This window comes from Sphaeramia orbicularis, chromosome 9 (genome assembly GCF_902148855.1).
Source record: "Sphaeramia orbicularis chromosome 9, fSphaOr1.1, whole genome shotgun sequence".
NCBI lineage: Eukaryota > Metazoa > Chordata > Actinopteri > Kurtiformes > Apogonidae > Sphaeramia > Sphaeramia orbicularis.
In genome coordinates, this window is record NC_043965.1 from 26,177,032 (window position 1) to 26,200,361 (window position 23,330).

The following is a 23,330-nucleotide window of genomic DNA, read 5'->3' on the forward strand; positions in this document are numbered from 1 at the left end:
CTTATATTACATCCATGTGATGTCACAGCACATTTGACTAACACAATCAGGGGAAACTCAGACTTGTAGCTTTACTTATTCCTATCTTGAAAAATTATGTATCTTTAATATTACTGTCACAATATTTGAGTGGATCAAAATATGTGGAATACACAGAATGCCTTGAAGTTTTATTTACAACATTTCCTGAGATGGAAATTCTGAACTTTTCCTCCTCTGCTTCAAGGTTAAGACAGACAACACAACTGGGTCATCTGGATGCAATGCTTGTCCTCTTGTTTTCATCTCTTTTTTCACTTAACACAGCTAACATGCTAACATCATTTTCTGCACAGTTAAAGTTATTTCCCTCCAGGAGCCAAGCTTAGGTAAGTAGCTGAAGGAATGCTTCTGCTGGAATAGACAGTGGGTTAATTAAGCAAACCAGAGTAAGTGCAGGAATGCAGGGAAATTATCTGGAAAAAAACTAACTTTTTTCTTTTGTTTCTCTTTGTTTCTGTGGTAACCTACAAAACAGGATATACACTCAGATAATAAAACAAAAGTGTAGGTATGGTAGCCAAGAATCCATCGACTGAATAGGGGAAGAGGGCCTGGCCCACACCCTGCGATTGTGGACTGACGGCTGCAGTGATGATAGACAGGCAGCTACAAGTTCTCCTACACATGCCAAGTAGTATTTCTGTGTTTCAGAAGTGTTACAGGCCAATATGCCTCTAGTTGAGCCAATATGACTCTAATTTGGGATCATTAATTCAAAACACACAGCACAAGAATCTAGTCTAAGTCAATTAAATGTCCACACGTGTTACAGAAGACGCAGATTTCCATTTCACCTCCATTCGTGTCTCAACTCTTGAAACATAAATGCTCTGTATGTTTTATGACGCTGTCATTTCACAAGTACAAGTCCATGTAATGTGTTTGTTACTTCAAAGTGTCACCATGCTTATACTGTACACAGCAGACTATTCATCATACAGACACACACAGTCATATAGGCCTAGAGGAACAAGAGCCATGTAACTTAAGTAATTCACTGATGTCATGCAAACGGGGACAGGAAGCCAAATGTTATATAAGCTGGCTGTTAGAAAAATGCTCTCCTGCCAAAGCATACAGATGGGGGCACGGTGATGTCATTTCAGGATACACACCATTGCAGCCGAGTCGCTGAACAGATATTTACTCATGTCTGCGACAGATTCTTAAACACATTGAGAATCCAGCTCAGAGGTACACATTAACCCAGGATAATATTAAGATAAATGGTAACAAAGAAGTTAGGAAAGTTTAAATGTAGATAAACTAATTATGTGGAAATCATCACTACAAGTTCTAGGTCTTGAAGGGTTAAACTCATTAAATATTTCTTCTTGCTACAATTTTCCGCTGAATAAACAAGATACATAGGATTTTATGTAAAAGAAATGTTTATTTCCATAATTAACACATACAGTACATTATTTTGACCAACTTAAAAAGTGCAATATGCATTCAAACTACAGCAATGTACAGTACAAAAGTTACTGCATACTTAAATATAAAAAGAAAATGGTTACAAAACTGTGAAGTAACCTATTGTGATCATTGTCACATGAGTGTGACACAAGCTTTAAAACTCATTGATGATATGAGTATAAAAGCTTAACAGCTATGAGCCCAATGACCCCATCAAGTCTCTTTTCATTTCTCCCAAAGGTGCAAAAAGATGTGACAGCATTTAAATACATACATGATTGACATAGTAATTCACATTTTTTGTACAGCTTCAGTGGTGTTTCCAATTCGTTGAGACAGCCAAAGAACTTTGGTCTTTCACATTTCAAAAAGCACAAATGACTTTAAATATTGGCAACTCTCATGAATGTGTTAATTTAAGGTACAGAAGGTTTGGATGTTATATGTTTTTAAAATCTTATCCAAAATGTTTATGGAGCTTTATTCTGGGAAAACCCCACAGATAGATTTTATGAACCAACTGCTGTAAAACCTCAGTTTCTGTCACACTACACATTTGTTTGATTTCAAGCCATGCAACGTGACTCTTCACTCTCATGATAAAATGATAACATAGTTCTAAAGTTATTTTGGAGGATAGCTTGCTGTGTACCAGTATTCACTTATAAAAAAGCAGTGCAAAGGAACAACAAACTCAGAAATGTTTCTGTTCTGTTTGTTGAAAACAGTGAACATGCCTCTGGCAAAAATAAAGTCACAACCCTTTTGTTTCATGTTCGCCCCATTCACTCACTCAGACTCACATATAATCACGCATTAATGCATTACGACACACACCTCTGGTTTAATAATGAGCTCAGAACTGATTTAGTCTTACTCTCACTTAAGTCAACATCAGAAAATGAACTGAATTAAACTCCAGCCTGGTGTTTTATCTGAAAAAAGAGCTCCATAAATGCAACACGAGGTAACCATTAATTTTACAACCCTCTAGACTCTAAAACATCAACTGTGCGGTAAACGACTCAACATTTACTGATCACTTTGCTTTCTGTCGAGAACCATTATGTGTCTCAGGTTCATGGAAGAAGGATACCAGAAAGGTAAAAATAATGTTAAGTGCCAAAGAATACCATAGCATATTTTGGTACATGACAGGTTCTAACAGCTGTGATTTTAAAGGTTAAAGAGTGTCTTGCATTCTCTCATCCTGCAGTCTAACACAGCTCTGTGCCTCTGGTCTCATAGGTAAGGCACTTGTTTGTCCATGACTCAAACAAAGTTAGAGGTGAACTGATGGCTTTGCACACTTGTCAGATACAGCAATATGACTTTAATCACTGTGAACAGCAGTTTGAGAAACTATGTGGCAAAGGAGAGCATACACCCCTTAAACAGTTGGCATTATTTTGTTTTGTTGTTCATTTCCTTAGACTCTTGTTTCCAGGATCTGTACAACCTTCTCCAGTCCACATACTGATAGATGAGGACATGGCTGGAGGATATGTAATCTCTTCTTGATGTGTCAGCTCCTAGGCTCGTATGGTAGTGCTCTCTCTGGAGTGTGCAAGTCTTTGCAGGGTCGGGGTTGAGCAGGTGTGGTTGGGGAATCCCAGTCCAGGCCTGGGTCTGGCTCTGGGGACAGTGAGAGGAGCAGCAACGTTCCTGCATCTGATGAGCAGGCTGAACACAGGTCCTCGGAGGAGAAATTGAGGCTGCCCAACTTGGCCAGCGAGTTGGACCGCTTCAGCCTCGAGGGCACTGTCAGGCCCGCCAGGCGCATGCGGGTTTCGATCTCCTGCGCCCTCTGACGTACTAGACCAGGTTTCCCTCTCACGCTGCGCAGACTGTCACTGCTGGAGCTGCGTGTCAGGGTGGAGCCGTGGGGAGACGTGGTTGGTGTGAGCAGCCCAGACCCCACCACCCCCAACAAGGCTTCGTTGGTCAGTGGCACCACAAGTGGCTCTAACCGCACTTGGCATGGTGTAGAAGATTTTGGGAAGTCCCCAGTAAAGCAAGAGAACTCTTCTTCCTCCTCGGTGTGAAAGGAGCTCTTCTTGGACATTTGGCATGCGTGCAAAGGCTTCAGGGACTGCAGGCCATCCTGGGACAAACCTGAAAGTCTCTCTAGTCTCTCTGCACGGCGGCGGACCAACCCAGACCTCCGTAGCTGCACAAGAGTCTCTTGTTGCTGACCAATGTAGCAGGCCATTGCAGGCTTCTCTTCCCCTAAATCCATTCTCATCAGCACAGGCAGAGCTTCTGAAACATCTTCACACTGATTTTTCTCACTCTCAGTCTTTACTTCTAATAGTGGACCACTGTCCTCTGACTCCACTAGGTGCACTGAATCTTCTGTCTGTTCCACTGTGGAAGGCAAGGTTGCACAGTTGGCACATTCACACAGAGGGCCACAAGGGCGTAGCAGGCGCGCTGAAGACACAAGGCTGTCACAGGAGGTTTGGGTTAAAGGGAATGATGAAGCACTTGGGATTTCAAGGGGACTGCGGTTAAGGCAAAGCTTAGACACTAAGGGTGGAGAGACTTCCTTCTTCTTGGACTCACAATCCCACCAAGACAGGGAAGCATCAGCTGGAGGAGGGATCAGGGAGTCACTGTCCTAAAATAAAAGTAAATGAAAGGAAAAGTGGTAATTTCCATACAATTCATTCAATTAAAAAAGTACAATAAAGTGCTAAGCGTCCCCAGCACTTTATTGTAAAAGTCAGGCTCCTCTAACTTACACTGAGGCTCTGTGGAGTACTCAAATGGTTGTTGTTGTTGGAATTTTCATTCAGGGTCGCCAGGTCCATCCCATTGCCCTCTGCATCCCCTTCAACTTCTACATCTTGTGTTTCTTCCCCTCCACCTCCTTCCCCTCCCCCTCCGTCATCTGGTTGCATGAGTACCTCCATCTCTGCCTCTTCTTTTTGCACCTCCTCCTCATCCTCCTCTTCCACTGTACTAAACTCTAGCCTCAGGCGCAGCTCCTCCAGAGGCTCCGGCCCCCGACTGCAGGTCTGGGCAGCAGTTCCCTCGGCTGACGGCCCAAAGTGTGGTAGTGGCAGACCGTCCCGTCCATCGAAGGCCTCATCGTCCAACAGCGCATCCCGCTCCACATCTTCAATTTCTATGAAAACCTTTTCCATTCCCAGAAGGGGGGGACCGCGCACTGGTGTCGAGGGCTCGCTGTCCAGGGCGGAGTCCGAGAGCCGACGAAAGTAATAGTTGTTATAGGCAGGATCGATCTCCAATGCAACAGTCCTGCATGGTGACGGGCATGCGGCACCTTTATCCGACAAAGCCTCCTCACAGCAGGGAGACATGCCAGGCTCTGGGGTCACATGGTCTCCCTCGTCTCCTCCACAGCACTGGGCCGACCCCTGCTGCCCCTCAACCATCTCACAGTCTGCATCTGGATGCCACAGCTTGTTGTGACGTTGTTTGCTGGGAAAAGAGGATTAGTGATTTATTATTTTAATAGAATTTTAATTTACTACAAAAGACTAAATGCATCCAGGCCAGGACAGGTAGAAGCAGAGGTGACAAGGTTTCAGACAGGGTTGCATCCACACAAACACCCAATACATTGTACAATTGATAACAACAATGCTAATAGTTAAACTTCGTGTTTCTCAGTTGATTAGATCTGTATATTGTTACGATAACTTTTTTTTCCAAGTTATATTTTCTTGACATCTTTTCAAGGAGTCTGTAACTGTCATTTCATCTGTCTTAAGATGTATGACTTTGAATATATTTTTAGGTGAAATAAGTCAGATGTATTTTTGATCAAGTCATTTATAGTAACTTTTACTGCATTTAATGAGACCTTAACTATCATGTCACTTGGCAATCGGTTTCAAGCAAAAGGAGTAGTATATATGTACATAAACATATTTTTTTCTGTTGAGTAGGGCCATTGGGTAAGTTATAGTTACCAATAGTAAGTCCCGGAACCAAAGAGTGAGGCTGTGCATATTTTTTTGACATAGGAAGCGGACCTAAATCTGACATACAGAAGCAGATTGTCCAACTCAACGATTGCACATAAACACATATAATATGAAGAAAAAAAACAGATGATACAACAATAAACATCTTCCCTGAGAAAACACTACACATAACTGACACAGAATTGGCATGCATAGACACAAGTGACTGTACCTGGCATCCAAGATGCCCTCATACTCCGCCAGCTGTCTCATGAAAGCAGGGTTGGGACGAGTGATGCTTCTTTTTTGCTTGACAAAGTTGTAAGCTTTCTCCAGCGACCAGCCAAACTCCTTCATGGCATAAGCAATGACAGTAGACGCAGACCGACTCACACCCATCTTGCAGTGGACAAGACATTTGGAGTGGTTCTTTCTGTAAGTTGACAACAATTGAGAACATAAATATAATAATGTGGAAAAAGTACCATATAAAAGCTGTTTTTTTGACTCTCATTCTGAACATTATGAAGAAAAAGAACAGTAATTATACTGTATTAATACACAGATATAGTTTACATTAGTGAAACTTATAATAAAATAATATTTGTGACTTTGCAACCTGTTCTAAATTATTTATGAGGCTTATTTTTTCAGTTGAATCATGATTTATGAGAAGAAAGTTTGAATGGTTTTATGGTAGCACCATGTTGTTAGATGCACTAATGACTCACTTTGCTTTAACAATGAAGTTGTATGTGTCATTCCAGTGAGCTAGCAGGTCAGTGGTCTCTTCATCGTAGACACGTATGTTGTGATAACTGAATGTGCCTGGAAAGAAATTGTCGATCTCCCTGGTAACATTGAGGATATAGCCCACCCTACAGAGGAAAGACAATGTTAATTCATCAACAACATTCTTTTGTGCTCAAATCACAGAGAAAAATATGTTTTGTGTGTGGTTATCTTTGTTTCTCCTTAATATCAAATAAATCACCCTGTCTCTTGCAGTTCCTCCAAATTAGATGCATTCCATTCGGATCCCTACAAACAAATGAGGGAAAGTACTGTTGAGACTGAATACATTTTCCAGGGTCTGTAAGAGTTATTTCAGAGGAAACAGTCTTCCTTTGGGATATAAAGGAACGGAAACTGTTCGGTCTCATGTAATCACACAAAAATAACACATATGTTTTTGTTAAGTGTAAGAGAAAATGCTTAATGTCGCACCAAGTAGACATGATCAAAGATGAGGGTGGCTTTATCCATCTGACCCAGAATCAGCAGCATCTCATTGTCGATGAACTCCTTGTACTCCTTCAGGTTACAGTTCATGTGCTGCTCCAACTCAGTACGGATCTGTGAAAAAAAAAAACAAACAAAAAACATTAAAAAAAACATTACATTAAAGTAGTGATAGGGACGAGACCGCCTATGTTGAAAGCGAGTGAAGACCGAGTCTTTGAAGGGGCGAGACCGAGACCATTGGTTTTCAAATGCAGTCGAGACCGAGTCTTTCAGAAGTCGAGACCAAGACCATAAAAACAAGTCAGTTTTCATAACCATGATTTAATATCAATCCAGTTAATAAAAAACAGTTAGGCCTACAGACTAATCTAGACTGGGAATTGTTTATAGGAGCAGTCTTTGTTTTATATATATATATATATATATATATATATATATATATATATATATATATATATATATATATATATATATGTAAATATCACTACAAATATATAATATTATCATTTTTTGAATGAATGCTTTGTTTTGAACATGAAAATTTAAATCATTCGACAAAACAATGTTATAAATGAACAATATTTAGTTAACAATGAACAAAAATAGAAGCATTTACAACACATCAACAGTGATAAACTGTCTCAACCTTGTACCCGGGCTCTAACCTTTGCTCATACTACAGTATGTTCCAGACAGATTTACTTTCTGCAGGAGATTTCACTCTGCATTGTCTAGAACACATAGAAGAGGCAGCATCATGGCTCTTCAACCAGGTCCTTGTATACTTTCTTGGATTAAACTTGAAAGTAGGTGGGTCGTTAATATTAATCATCGTCAAGTTGAAAGACGTTTATTGTGCCTTTCTCATTTGCATTTCCAATAATTGTGCTTCTTTCAACGAGACGTGCAGTGACCTGTCAATCAACTGGAGTAGCACTGGCACCTGAGGTGTAAAGTCAGGTTCCAGATGTGGTCAGCGTCAAGGGACATTTTGAGTCTCCGAACGATGTGAGTCGTGCATGCATAGACATCGTCTGGAGACTCAAATCATCCCTTGACACATGGCTCACATCCCCACCTGGCACACACACAGTCATGGTTAGCACAGCTCAGCTCTGAAGTAAAGTTAGCTCAGCACCAAGTTTAGCTCAGCCTAGCCTGGGACAGCGGGATCTGGCAGGCGGAGTGGAGCTGGTTCGGCCCCGTCAGCCCAGTCTGGATACGAACACCCACAAAATGGCACACATCAGGGGGATTTAGAGGAGGGTATACACAATGCTGACTGCAAAATAAGTTGGTATACCCTGGACTACACCAGTGGCTGGAATGGAATGGAATGGAAATCTGTTGGTCTCATGGACTTGCTCTTAAATTACGCGTCCTTCTCCTCCCACCACGGTCCGAGACCGAGTCAAGACCGATTCCTTGAAGGGTCAAGTCCGAGACAAGACCGAGAAAGCAGAAAATGGTCTCGAGTCTGAGACCAGACTCGAGTACTATAACACTACATTAGAGTACATCTCTAGTATTTAAAAATACACTGTAGAATTTACAGAGGCTTTTTACGTTGAAAGCTTCAGTAATAATATGTTTTGGTGTACTTGGGCAAATAATAAGTTATAATAATAGTGATCCAGCACATTGCAAATCAAGTTGTCTGTGAGAAAGGTAGACTTCTGCACCTCCTCTCTGATCTGTTTTCAGGCTTTAAAAGCTCTAGCTCTAGATGTAAGAATCTGGCCAATCACAGGTCTTCTCAGAGAGGGCAATATAAAAATTAAACGCTGTCAAGAATTCATCAGATGCTCCTACATCGCTGTTCCCCCTGCTGTGATATTTTGGCTTTCTTACATTGTCTTAAAACTGTAATACATTATCTATCTTTATATATGTAATAAAATGTTTTACAGTCATTGCTTGGAAACACCTTGTACAGCTGTAAGTCTACATCATGATGCGATGACAACAATAAACCTGCTTACCTGTTTGCAGGTGACGTTCTCAAGATCCTGGCACGTCATGATGCTTCTGAGTTTGGCTTTGATAAGGCACTCTGTCCTTTCCCTCTCCGAAGGCCTACCAAAGAGAGAATCTTACTTACACCTGACTGGCACACAGAAGTAAAGCAGTACAAACCATTTTTGAGGAGCAGTGATTAATACATTAACATGTGACTTCTATATTTCATTACGTGCACTAACTTGTCAACAAACATAGTTGGAGAGTCTGGTCGTGTTGTCTCCAAGTCCTTCATAGCATTCCACTCATTGATACAGCTCTGGTCTGAAGCAATGCAGCTCTCGTAGTAGCCCATCCAGGTGAGAGCCATGCCTCCAGGGAAGTAGTTATATCTCCGTGACACCTCACATGCTTTGTGCAGCACCTGCAGAGCTGACCTACATAACAAATATTTGGAAAAGCAAAGGTCAAAGTTGTAAATTATTGACGCAAATACTATTTGTTTTTATTGGCTGTATAAGTAAAATAATCAAATGAATGTGTCGTTTACAATGTGCAATAGGCTTTATTGAGTTCCCTGCACACGCTTGTCTTTACCAGCAGGTGGCAGAATGAATTAGCGCTTATTCAATCTGCCTCTTGCAACAGAAAGGCACATGTGTTTGTCACATGTAAGCAGGAGAATTATTGTGGTGTGTCACGAAACAAAAACTGTCGACAGCAGCCACTGAGGCTCCAGAGGCTGGCTATTACTCACCACATAGCTTGCACTGACACAGGTTTGAAGACATGAGTCCGACCTGCTGTATTCACTGTAAAGCCCCTGAGGAACAAACAAAACGAATGGTCATTCCTTGTACATGTTCATCCAAAGTCTCAGGACCCTGTGGTGGGTTAAAATGACAGAAATAAAAATAATGGGCCACTAACAACAGGGGTGGGACTGGCAAAGCAAACTCACCCATCTCCGTCCAGATGGATCTTTGTATCACTCCACAGAGGTAGTACCATGCCGATCGAACAGCTTTTGCTGTTAACCAGACAATCAAAATGAAAAAACAAGCGGAAACGGGGAAAAAAATCAGGTGGTTAAGAAATGGCTTGTGCAGTCTGGATACCATGCATTGCTATATCTATTCAATCTATTTTACATTGATTTAGATACTATAAAGAATACAAAACTCTGGAAAATGTTAAGAGAGCATCTGTGGTATTTGTAGGCATGTGTAATAGTAAAATTAATATCTATTTGCAGAAAATGCAGACATTTTCCAAATTGCAAAAAAAAAATACTGTCATTTAAAGCATTTGCAGAAATTGGCAACTGGAAAAAAGAACAAAAAATGCATTGTTTTCAGACAATTAATATTGCCAAGAAAACAGCTTCATAATTATTATTTGACCAACCTATTAATGTTAATATCTAAAGCTAATGTTTTAGATATTGTATTGTTTACTTATGGTTTTACTTGGAAACATTTGAGATATTAATATTTGGTGGAACACCTTAATTTTCAAAACTTCATAAATCGTTGTTTGTTGGGTGTTTTAGGCCATTTTTGGTGCAAAAATACAAGCAGTTTGGTTTCATTTGTTGGCAGGTAACTGACCATCTTCCTCTTGATGTCATTCCAGAGGTTTCAATAGGGTTCAGGTCTGGAAATATGGAGTGGTCTCTTCAATGTTTCCAGTGTTGAATGTTATGTGATTTTTTTCAGCTTTCTAACATTTTAAAAGGTATCATAAATAAAAAATATCAAAACAAAAACAATATAACATCTAGCAGTTCAGTAAGCCCCACATAAAGCAAGCCTTTTCGTACCAGTCTTTGTTGGTGAAATCGATTCCCAGTAGGATGTTCTCCTCGCTGTCTTGTCTCCCACTGGTGTACACGACGACCATGTACCGCACTCGGTCTGACCATGCACTTTCCAGCCGTACCGCCTGCGCAGTATACCTCAAATTAAAGCCAGAACTTCTTGGCCAATACAGTTCATTCATGCAAAGAGCAACAAATCCTGTTTTGCTGTTTTTGTAGCTGCCAAAATAAATGTAATTATAGTGTATTTAAAGAGGACTGTTAAATTTTATGACTTTTGTAAAAGGGGTCAGTGTTAGAACATAGGGCTGGCATATTCAGTAACAGTCTTAAACTCAAAATTTGTGGGCTGACCCGAACTTAATTCTAATAAATTTACTGTGGCAAATCTGTGCTTATGATGTATGCCCTGTTTATGTAAGTGCACAACTCTGATTGTGCACAACAGCAAACATTCTAAAGAGGCTACAACTGACTTAATCAATGTGCTGACCCTTCTGTTAAAATGTGTGAATGCATGTGAGCCACAGCTGCTTAAGGAAAGAAAATTCAAAGTAACAGGAAACTGAGTCCTAAGCAAGTGTGAGAGCGTAGAAGTAGTAAACATAAAATGAAATAAGTCAGTTTCACACTGACACATACACACACCATGGAAACATTTGGTAATGCTCTCCTGAGTGTGTTCAAACCTGCTCTCATGAGCTAATAATTACAGTGTGCAAATAAGCATCTTAGGTACACAATAAAATGCATTCAGGAGGGTTCGCTATGCCAAGTTGTGAGTCACTGGCTTGTATATGTGCATGTTTTTGTTTTGATGTATATACATACTCATACTGTCTCTCACCAGTTTAATTCTGTCCTCCGAGCGAAGGATGTTTATCATGACCTGCAGGTGTTGAGGTAAGTCTCCTGTTGAGGAACACCATAAAGAAAAATTAATCTATGACGAGTAGTGGATGTCAGTGGCTGTACATTCACCTGAGATGACAAATTCAATTCCACTCCGACACTGAGTGAGAGCAATGGGATCCAAATACTTGATAAAAAAAGACAACAGTGTAATTAACACTGCTCTCTAATGTTTAACAGTGAGCCTACAGTGATCAAATCTTCACAAAAACTTACCAACTAAAACATGTAACCTGTTCAGTGACTTCATTATCACGTTCTCTCACTGCAGAGACATGAGCTGATAGTTATAATTCTGTCTGCACATAAGCAACCACAAAACTACAACTCAAAAACTCTGTTCATTTTATATCCACTGTTCTCTAATAAAACAGGGTGTGGATATCGACCAACAGCAATGCTAGGAGGCAGCCGATGGAGAGCCAACAATGTTGAAATGTGTCATAAGAAGAAGGCAGATTATGATTAATTACAGTTCTTGGCATGAATCAGCCTGGTCATATAGTCTTTGTATGTTATTATATGCAGCCTTGTGGCGAGTCTGTTTCATCTAGAAAATAACAACTAAATCAAGCTTCGAGTGATATTATACTGAGAGCAAAAGAATCTAGCCTAATTGTATCAAAACTGTACACGGTCTTCTGCTACAACCACATGCCCTGTGTGTACACTGTCCCACCCTCTATAAGACATGTTCAGCTACTTTTAGGGATGTAAGTGCCAAAAAATGAAAATGGCTTAGTTCACATGACTTTGTGGAAGCCAGGGGGCATCTGTTCTGAATAACTGCTGCTCCTAGAGTTATACTTGGGAGCATAAATCTGTTTACAAACAATTATGTGTCTCATATTCATGTCTATTTGACTGAATAAACCCAGTTCAACTGAGGAATACCACTGATTTTCAACCTATTAAGCATTTTATTTGTATTTTTATGCTTGATGGTATGACAGTAATGTCAACAAAATAGCATTTACTGCTGCTGTGAGCAACAGTGCTCCTCATTAAATCACTGAAACATCCTGGTTACAGACAGGGAATACTTTTAAATAAACGCTTTGCAGGAGCCACCTCACAACGTTTTTCCTCCTGGAGGCCAACTGTTACTGGGAAACAACACAACTTTTTCCGCAGTTTTTAGGCCAAAGCACAACCTGCAAATATGTGGGTTACCTGACAAAGTGGCTTGTAGAGAGGACACAACTGCCAACCTCTGCCATGACTTGCCAAATGACTTGGCAGCAATCGGCTGTTGTCTGGTGCAGATTTCCCATGAAGCCAACAGAAAGTCAGGATAGACTTGTGCCTTTAACACAATTTAATGTGGCTCTAAAAAGATATATTTTGAAAACAGCCTCTGGTTTAAGACACTGGCCAGTTTATTCCTCAAATAATAGCCCTCTTGTGGCCTCCGACTTCAATCAGTTGATTCATCAATTGTGGTTTTAATTAATTCGTGCTCTTTTGAACTTGTTTTATGTTCAGCAGTTGGAGTCGCATTTGATGCATGACCTGTGTTATATAAAGTTTGACTGATTGATTGCTCTACAAGCCAAGACAAGTCTATTCATTTCATAGATGGGCAAGTTTCCAAAGGAACATGGGGGGGGGGCTTCATGATCCTTAGCTCCCCACTAGCTGCTGCTGTGGAGTAACTATTACTACTACTACATAACCATGCACAACAGATTGAGTCATTTTACTGCAGTATTCATTTTTAAGTATTACGTATTCATTCTTGTTTACCTGTTTACTCTGTTCAGCTCAGATGCTGTGTACACTCTTCTCCCATAATATAATACAATTTCACTTTTGAGCTGAAAAGGTTTGGGAACACCTGACCCTAAACTGTAAGCCAACACCTTTGTACTATGAATGTTGTCCTTATATAGTGATTATATGGGGATACAGTCACTAATCTGCCTAAGCTATATGTCTGGAACATGCTTATCAACCAGGCAGCCTTCATCCCGCTCGCCTTAGCTCCAAACATCTGCTGCTGTGTTAGAGGCTACAGCACATAACCTAGACTGAATAACAGCTTGACAGACTAATCAGACAATTAGTGAGAGCAAAACAACAGTTTGGGTAAAGGACGTGGAAAATGGGGTAAACACTGTGGGTGTGGACTTACCTGCATGTTTGTGGTGAGGATGTGCCTTCTGGCCTTGGTGACTGCTGCCCTGCTGCAGGAAGAGAGCAGCTCCCTTCACCATAAAGAAGCTCTCACTCAAGCTGCAAAACAAATGAGAGAAAGGAGTTAAAAGCTACAAAACAAATATGCTATACATTATACACTAGGGCGAAGGGTCAGCAGTTTGGCTCCAAATGGCAGTGTTGTCACTTGTTCATTGGACAGTGAGGCTGAGAAGTGGGACATGAGACAAATGAAAAAAATCCCTCTTAACACACAACTCAGCTCAGTAGACTCAATAAGATGAACATAAATCATCATCGTCTGCTGTCGATGAATTACCACAACAGCTGAGTGGGAAAGCCCAGCTGCCACGTTACAGAAACAGACCTCGGTCTGCAGCAGCCATGAATCAGCTTTGATCCAGAATGCTTATCTGTCTTATTTCTGCTGCACAGGCTGCACTCACATTTGACTTGTCAGGTCTCTGCTGACTTGGCCTAAAGCAAAAAAGACCTAAATAACTGACCCAACTGCAGTTGTTTGTGATGATGCTTAAACACCCACAATGACTGAAAAGCACCAACAGATCACACCTGCCTATAAAATCCCTTTTCAAGGTAGGCTGGAGCTGTCAACAGGTGACATGAATGAGGAACTGCACTAAAACAAACTGAAGTGATTCCTCCAGGCTGACTTTTGACTGATTATTCCATTTTACAGTGTGCTGAGAAAAACAGTACAAGCAGATTCATAAATCTCCCACACAGAATGAAGAACACACAGGCCTTGTTTTTATTCTGTTTGTGCTATCAGGCAAACTGGGACAGAACTGACAGGTGACATGAACAAAACATATCTGAACAGGTAATAAAGACAAACCCGATCCCTGAAAGGGACTGCAAAATTAGCTGCACTAATATGTTGGCACCAAATCAGTATTACAGTCCACTATTAACCTTGACGCACAATCCCAATCTTTACTGGCATTTGTACTCAATAAAACTAAAATATGGTTTCCAAAAAATACTCAGTTTTGATTTGAATTATGATTTGATATTATTTTAGCACTAGACTACTACTACACTGCAACTGTAACTTTCTACAACAAATTATTAAATCCAGTGTCAACGTCATTGCAGTTAGGTCAACTTCAATGACCCTACCAGCTCTGAAAACATGCTCTCAATCAACTCTTTATGTTTCCACTTTCAGAATGCAGAATCCGAAGAGTCGGCCTGGGCCAAACACATCATTTTGAACGAACAATGGGCTTCGTTCTGTGCACCTCACAATAAATTCCCTCCGCCCCCAGTACCACAGAAAAAAGTTCCTCGGTGACAAAGCACGGGGGTGGACACTTCTCAACAAGGGCTTTTGTCTCAATTTTGCAGATTTTTGTTTGAGTCTGTGCTCTCTGTTTGAGATTTATGAGACTGTCAGGACGACCTACAGTCAGGGAATGATGGATAAGGAAACGATGGTGATACCGGGGGCAAGACGAGGACTTCAGCCCCATTACTGTCTTTTTTACAGCGTACGAATCTCAGCAGCTCATTCTCTCTGTTTCAACTAGTAACCCAGCTTACAGTCCACAGTACTTAGCCTGCGATATCTGAGAACTTCCCACACAAAGGAAAACTTTTAAAGGTGTGCGACAGTGAAATTTGAGGATGTGTGAAACTTGTCCCCCTGTAAATCAAGTGTTGTCCCGATGCCTCACAGGCCATATTCAAACATCCTAATTAAACAGCCTCAGCTCTACTGTCTCTTGCCCCACGCCACCCTGCTATCAGCTTCCCCACAAACACTAGTGCTAAAAATACCTCTGGCATCCAAGCAAACAAGACTATGATACAAAAGTTTGCCAGATAGCCTCAATGATTCTACATGATTACAACTTTGAGTATGTATACCCCATTAACTAAGACACATCAGAAGAAACACAGCTACTGCAGTAATTTTAATTATGAGCTATGTCTGAGGGCCTGAAATGACACTGTATGATATTCTGCAAAGTGACAGTATATACAACAACAGAAAAGGAAATGAATGAACTTTTCAAACACAACCAGACTGAGCATAGACAGAAAAAGCATTGGTACAGTTTTAAATACTACAAGCAGACTCACATGCGGTTTATGTCACTCTGGGTCAGCACAGCATTCTCCACAAAATAAGGTAAAATCTTCATCATGACCTCCTGAACGGGTTCTACAACCAGATGCATCCTGTTAACCAGAATGAACCCAGGCCTCTTTGGCACGAGCTACCTCCTCTTCATCAGCCTCCAGACACAGCAGAGGAGCCAACAGGAGAATGATGGTTGTTGTCTCGGCCTGCTGCCTCTGAGTGACAGACTAACTGACAGTCTGCACTCATCTGTGCTGCTCAGTGGATAAATGCCTTCTGTTTGGATGCCACTCCCTCTTGTTCCTCCTCCTTCATCTGAGCCTCTGTGCAAGTGCGAGTCAGACTCCTGCCTAGGGGGACAAGCTGCAGCCTCCACCCGCTGCCTGAGGCACACACAACTGAACTTGTCCTCTCACTCTTTTTCTGTCTTGTACTCCTGTAGAGCTAACACCATCCACGTCTGTAAGAACTGCAAAGCAAATCCCATTTTTTCATTTACGGCCAAAGCACTCTCAGAATTAATCACATGCTTCCCTTTGGCTTCCAACAATCACATGAGCAGCCAGAAGGCAATAGTGACCACTGAATGCATAAGAACCCATAGATCCATGTAACTCTGTGATTATTTACTTTTCTTCCCTATCAGGTCTAACTAAGTGTAAAAAAAACATCAGGTTTCCACTTAGTCAATGCAAAACATGCCCACATGTAGCATCACATGTGGCTCTCCAACTGAAATCAGATTTCCACAGAGTGCTAGTTTGTCTCTGTCTTCTAAGGAAAAACAAAGCCTTTTGCTCAATTGGACTAAGACAAAAAAAGGGACTTTTTTCAGCCAACACTTCCTAATGGGGTATCTTGATGTGCATGCCACCTTATGGGTCAACAGAATCCAAGGGAGTGCCTCCAGGGAGCTTAAGACAAGCATGGATGGAAAGGGCAATGAGAACTGGCAAGCTCCCCAAACTCCCAAATCTCATTATACCCAGGCTTATAAGGGAGGGATTATCTTCATGTCTCTCACCCTCAAGTGGCCACTGTAGGCTGTCACTCACACAGATCTACCACAAACAACCACAATGTACTCAATCATTCAAAAGTACATATGCTGAGTGAGCAAAAAAGAAATAAATGTAAAATACAGAGATGATGAACAGAATGCAACACTGAAAATTATTTGGATTTTCAGTCACAAAAAATAGTTTACTGTGAACCAGCAGATTAGATTATGGGGATAAATCCTTTCTTTTTACCTTTCCCTCATTCTGTAAGCATGCAAACTTTACACACAATGAGAATGAGGATTTGCTGACAGACATTAACAATACCTCAGCGACACAGATAATACGATAGTCCCTTCTATTCTTCTGTAGAATGGCATGTCTGTAGCACCTAGTCACCATCTGATGCCAGGTCTGAAAGCTGATGTACAGAAGGCTAAGTGACTAGGTGGTACATGTATGGCAGGAGGAGCAACCAAGGCATATAAGGCCAAGCTTCTCACAGAGTTAAGGTATAGTTTGTAGCAGTAGCCAGATGGAGCTGGTTGGGGCAAACAAGACCAGATGTCCTCTAAGCTACTCCTCTGAATCACCAGGTGTATGTGTGAGAGCTGCACTGGATTACACTGAGGAAGAGCTACAAAGAGGCTACACAGAGGCAGTAACCGGCCTGGCTTATTCATGGTCTCCGGCTATTCTGCACACAGCAGCACAATGAAATAAAACAGCCTCCTCCTGGGGCGGACAGTTGCATAATGGTGGCATTTTCTCACTGACACCACTGAACTGAGGAGAGAGAGGTGGTGGGGGTGCAGTACAGGGAGGAACAAACCTCCTCAGGTGTTGAGTGGAGACACAGACGCCCTGCGCAGGAAAAAAAATTACATCATAATGTAACTGTGGAAAATTTTACCTAAAGTAAAGATTTGACATGGGGATCTTTATTTAAATATTTGTTATTCATATGAGCTTCACATGAAAAATATCATATTTAAAAATTTTTTTTTTATGTGTTGCCTTATCCTTCTCATATGAAATATCAAACAATGTGCTACACATGGACATACAAGCAAGCACACACTGCTATTAAGTTCAAGTCAGCTTCTTGCCTTGCAGACCTAGTTCCTCACTTGTTTCAGTGGTGTGCCACTGTTAGACAAACACAAGCTGAATCCACAATGATTATAGAATATGGGTAAAAAAAAAAAAAAAGGTCATTTCTTTAAACCATTCACAACTTTTAGTATAGGATGCCACAAAGTGCATCGGCAAAATAGTGTTATGGAAACTATTCTCACTTATCCAGACCAGTCTCCATGTATCATTTGTTACCTGTTTGCTACTTGCTTCAAGCTTGATGTTTCATGCAGTGATGTAGTGATGAGAATGAGGTCAACAGTCACAATGCCGACCAAAGCAGTGAGACGGTGGTAGGTTTAATCCTAACAGACTACTTCTTGCCCAACTCTACATTACCCTAGGTGGCAAGGTGAAATCATTCCCTGGTGCTGTGCCATTGACAACTGCAACATGTTTACATTGGCCTCCATCAACCCACGGAACTCGTCATCGTTACTAAAATCAGTCAGGAACTGCAAGTGCAAATCCTTGCCATTGGCAGTTGTATCACTGTCCATTAATTACAAATCGTAGATTTGTACAATCTGTTCTAAAGAGAATCATGTCAGTCAAATACAGGGCAACTTAATCATAATATCATAAAACCTGAATATCTGGAAATTTATTTACATAACTTGGCTTACATAGCACTCTCAAGGCAAGACAGGACTCACACTATGCAAAGAGATCATTCGAGCACATACATTGCTTAAGGACATGATTGCATGGGCTCTTGCACAACTGAAAATATCCCCTAGAATCCTCACAATTATCACGGCATCAGTAGATGTACTGCTTCTTTTTACGGTACATCTGACAGACAGAGAGTTAAATTAAAAACAAACCAAGAAGTCCCAAAACAAACAACCTCAAATCTCAACCTCACTCGAGTACAGGTAATTTTGACACAAATACTGTCATTCCCTTCACAAGTCAGTATTGTATGTAGGTATTTAAAGAAGTTATTGTATTGCCTTACGAAATAAACTATTCATGGCATATCTACCCTGACATTAGAACTTTTCAACTACATCGCTCCAGTTGGCTCGGCACACTGTTAAGATATCAAGTTCAAGCAGGGCATCTCAGCCCAATTTTAGGAATGTATGTTTCCAAAGCCAAGTATTTCAGGACAGAACATATTCACAGACAAACACCCGTAGAACACAAACACCTGTAGAGCACACAAAATACCGCACTGACACTTTGCAGCTGCTTTCAGTAATGTTTTATAGGTTCTACCCACTGAATTTTGATGAGTTAATGTGAAGAGCTAAAAAGACTATACTTAAGTTACTGTAAGACAGAAGCCTGAAAGAAACCTGAGCCCACATAAACAGAAGACACATACAGCTTACACATTTGGCTCAAACAACAGACTAATGTTTATATCACTACCTTTTTTTCATAAATGTAAAAAAACACCACTTTTACAGAAGCTACCCCAGGGCTTCTAGTTCATCTTGTCAACCAAAATTGGCTTTACAAGGTCTTAACACAGCTATTTTAACAGAACTGGAACTATTTTCAGAATTTTACATGTGACTTAAAGTTACTGTGCTTCTTAGAGTCATTTAACTTAATGTGTATTTTTAGTGAGTCAAACTAAAATTTAAGACTACTGGTTGCTTTGCACATAGTAGTTCTTGTTATTGCATGGTTTATCAACACTGGCAGAGATTAAGAAAACATTGTGACCTATCTTTCTATGAACATACTTATTCATAAATGACACAATAGCTGTCTTGCCGTAGCTTGCATAGTGGAAGAAGAGTCATTATGTCAACATTTTGCTGCTGTTTTATAATTTGTGTCTTTTTATGAGACTCTTCAGTGTTACCTTCATGTATGCAGTGTTTAGCTCAGGAAATTACAAACACAACAAAACACCAAAATGGATATTAGCTTTCTGTAGTTCAATGCAGAGTAATACCCAAATCAAAATAAATAAAAAACAACCCTGTGGAAAGGCCAAATGACTCAACTGATGATGCATGGTTTCAGAACAAGTTCATTAATCTCCATGCTGATAAAAATACAGACGTGCTGTGTCAACATATTACTTGACAGACTGCTGAGAATAACATGGTGCTACAGTTGGCTTCTAGGAGCTGATGACTCTGCCAACAAGACAGACAGACAGGTGTTTTATCACAGTGACGCTCAGTTGTTCTCATTTGTCGATGCCAGGTAGTCTGCCGCCTTTCCAGATTTCACTAAATGACTCAAAGACAGATGCTGCCAATCAGTCAACACCACCTGTGTATAAAATGTGACTGGCTTTGCTATGACCCACGCAACAGAAGAGGTAAACTACAGTAAACACAAAGTAAACTTACCTTTGATTTATTCGCCGTTCATCTTCACTCCCAAAATCCTGCAACAGAGATAAGGAAGTCAGAAGAAAATTAAATCTACAGGCATGTCTATACTTTACCAATAACAGTCTCTTTTATGTGTAAAAATGACAAGAGGAAGGGAGTAATATAGAAAGGTTTCCAGATTAGCAAAAAACACAACACTATTTCAAAGCACAAGTTCAAAAATGCTGCAGAAATATTTTTGAGGACAAATACTAAAGAAATCATGTATTTTGGACATCAAACTATGTTGACTTATTCTTCACCTTCACAAATGTTAATGTCTGTACAAAAATGAGAATGAGGTCACTGAAGTACAGCACTGAGAGGAATAAGGCAAAGTAACAGAATAACCTGGGCAGGAAACTCTAGCCTGGTTATGCACAAAAACTCAGTTTTTCTGTAAATGTTAAATCAGATAGATTACATTGCTGTCGTTCGTGAAAATGAAAGGTGTGTTGAGGTTCCTGCAGAGGACCCTACAGAACAATTTCATAAGCTGCTGACCCTGCACACTCTGCAGCAATGACAGCAAAAAAATGACTTCAGTTTGATCCCAATTCTGTGCGCTTGATAGCCACCGAAGTCGAAAACATAAGGGTTCACTGCAGATTGAGCAGTAAGAAAGGCTGACGGAGAAAACCCATATCTCTTTTATAAAGTATTAGGCTAATAGACAAATAAAAGAAATACAGACCTGATTTAAAGCTACAGTAATAAGTAGTGTATGCTATTTTGTAGTAACTCTTCATCATTGAGTATTAAGTGAAAATAAGCTCACAAATTTAGCATATTAGTATCTGCATCCCTGTTTACCTCTGTTAGCTCTTTTCCCCTGCTCTTCCTACAGTAGTAGTCCCCCACCCCACCCACTCCTCATGAGTAGATGACATCATTGTTGCAGCAGTGTCCTGACAGCTTTATCTATCCCACCTCGCCACACTGCTGGACTACACCACTCACTACAGCTGGGCACTGATGCACAACCACAAAGCCACTTCAATCTAATAAAACCCAGTTAATTAAAATGATGATCAACTTGCTATGGGTTACAAGTATGTTATGACATTCTAGTGGTGCATGCTTTTCAAACATGCCGTGACACAATCAGTTAATTTTAGCTCCGCATTGTTTCGAGCTCTGCTTCAAATACTGATGGTTGTAAATAAAGCTGACTATAGATGTCAAGTGTATTTTCCCTGCTGTGGTCATGCAGAGCAGAAAGAGCTGATCAGTGGTTTAAAGCTAGTGCTTAGCGCCCCCTTCTGGCAGTACACACAGGGGAAATACATGAACTTGGAAAGATAAATGTTATAAGTTCTATGATTACAGTTGTGTAAGAATGACTCTAATATAGTGTTACTTAAAATGTTAAAGAACATGAATATCTAAAGTATTGCTTCTTAACGCAATCAAGAATTCAAACAAGTAAGCTCTTATTGTCTATGTGATGTTTGCAATCAGGAAATCTTACTTCCCTGTTCTTACTACAGGGAACAACCCAGTGAAAAAAATAGTGCAGTGTATTTTTGTTGTGTGCTATTGAGAACGAGTTTAAACCTGAATCATGTCAATGAATGAAACAAATCAATATCTCAAGACTTCGGACGAGAAATTATTGTTAAATTTAGAAGTGACAAGATTGCAGGAGCGTCGACTATTTCCAGTTCATATAGAGTCTAATGTGGAAGATAGAGTGTGGTGAATGTTCAAGAAAACAACTCTATTTTTCAGCCAGATCGTCATATCATAAACAGCTAACGTTAGCTACAGCGTATATCATTCATAAGGCAAGCTAATGTATAATAACGTTAACGCCTAAACAATTACACGGGTGTGTAGATTTTTACCATGCAACTATCTTATCTTATATCATAGTAATAATAGTATTTCTAACAGTGTAACTGACATGTGTTTAAGTGTCCAGCTATAACCGGTTATCAGTAACGAAGCCGTTTCTTGGTTGACGGTAGCTAACAACCTAGCATAACTAACGGTGCTAGTGTTGATTTAGCTTCAATCAGAGGGCCTTTCTCCAGCAACATCACTCACATCCTCACATTTTCAGCTAACACCTCTTCCCGGCATAGCATCATTTCTGTCCACCCGAACCCCAACCCGAACCCGAACCGAACTGACCTCCCCCGCGGTCGTTGTGGCTGTGCTGGCCGACGATGCGGCGCTCGGGGTTGGGGACCGCTGCAGAGTAACCAACGCCATGGCTGGAAGCTGAGGATGCACCGGCCGGCCGCTGTGGCCTGGTGAGCTGCTAGCTGCTGGGCTAACGACACATCGAACAGATGGATGGACGGATGGAGGGAGGGAAAGCAGCGGTATTACCCCGCAGGCAGGGATGTGTGTGCAGGAAGTGGTGCCTTCACGGACATGTCAGAAAATAATACGACATTTCAAACACACACCACCCAGAACCTTTGAGTTCACAAGATATGACTTTTAATAGCTTTACAGTGATTTTATGCAAAATAGTTTATGTGCAGATAATTGAAAATTAATAGTGAAATGAGTAAAAACAGAAAAGCACGTGACTATTAAAAAATGGTCAAGGTAGATATCCATCCAACAATGTCTGAGCAGCCTGTTACTCTGAATTTCAACCTTGTTACCATATCATTTACAAAAAAAAAAAAAAAAAAAAAAAATCTTAATCCTTTATCGGGCAAGTGACTATTTTTGGTAATTTCCAAATATTTGACAAGACGGTGACAGCAAAAGTTACAGTGAGGACAGTCAACCATCTCAAGGGTCTGTAAGGTCCACCTCTACATCAACAGTGAGTGTACCTGCTTTGTTAGGTACCATGAAGTAATGGTACTAATGTAAGGAATGACGTTCAAAGGGATAATGTGGATGTTGAAAGGACTGGATCAGCACTCATGTTGTTGTAATGTTCTAAAAGTGATGTTCTAATGTTCTAAAATACATGTTCCTTACACCTTAGATGTGTTTTTCTTGTATTTTATATTTATTACTTGGATTTGTTTCCCTTCATTACAGCTAAGGAAGCAAATATGGTAACTTCACTGATTTTGATTTTCTACACAATAAAAAAAAAGGGAAAATTTTCACAAAAGTAAAGTCTTGTTAGGTCCTCCAATACCACACTAAGGTTGGAATTATGAATTTCAGAGTATTTCAGTGAGTGCCCTATAAAGGGTTAAATGATTTTCTAAACTCATGAGGGTTTGAACAATTGTCCTTTTAATAGTTTGAAGGATAATACAGGGTGTCCCA

At 40.5% G+C, this 23,330-nt stretch overlaps 1 protein-coding gene across 2 annotated transcripts; it reads right to left on the reverse strand.

The window, feature by feature from the left end:
- Positions 1 to 1,415: 1,415 nt before the first annotated feature.
- Positions 1,416 to 22,352, reverse strand: ssh1a (slingshot protein phosphatase 1a). 2 transcript variants are annotated; one of them, XM_030142620.1, is made up of 15 exons: positions 22,218 to 22,352; positions 20,058 to 20,095; positions 13,466 to 13,566; positions 11,267 to 11,331; positions 10,423 to 10,544; positions 9,562 to 9,630; positions 9,358 to 9,423; positions 8,843 to 9,037; positions 8,624 to 8,717; positions 6,624 to 6,752; positions 6,391 to 6,437; positions 6,128 to 6,274; positions 5,629 to 5,829; positions 4,206 to 4,908; positions 1,416 to 4,081 (listed from the first exon to the last, which is right to left on the reverse strand). In XM_030142620.1, exons 1-15 carry the CDS (start codon positions 22,296 to 22,298, stop codon positions 2,987 to 2,989), a joined length of 3,153 nt encoding a protein of 1,050 aa, XP_029998480.1. In that variant the 5' UTR covers positions 22,299 to 22,352; the 3' UTR covers positions 1,416 to 2,986. The 2 variants fall into 2 exon arrangements, with proteins under 2 accessions (XP_029998480.1, XP_029998481.1); XM_030142621.1 differs by lacking the exons at positions 20,058 to 20,095; positions 22,218 to 22,352 and adding an exon at positions 15,598 to 16,438.
- Positions 22,353 to 23,330: the final 978 nt, after the last annotated feature.

Bases quoted from the DNA above. Each gene is read 5' to 3' on its own strand.
- ssh1a (XM_030142620.1), bottom strand. From the start codon at position 22,298: ATGGCGTTGGTTACTCTGCAGCGGTCCCCAACCCCGAGCGCCGCATCG. The intron at 13,567-20,057 runs GTAAGTTTACTT...TTTGTTTTGCAG, and splicing joins GAACGGCGAATAAATCAAAG to CTTGAGTGAGAGCTTCTTTA. The intron at 6,438-6,623 runs GTGCGACATTAA...ATTTGTTTGTAG, and splicing joins TCTTTGATCATGTCTACTTG to GGATCCGAATGGAATGCATC.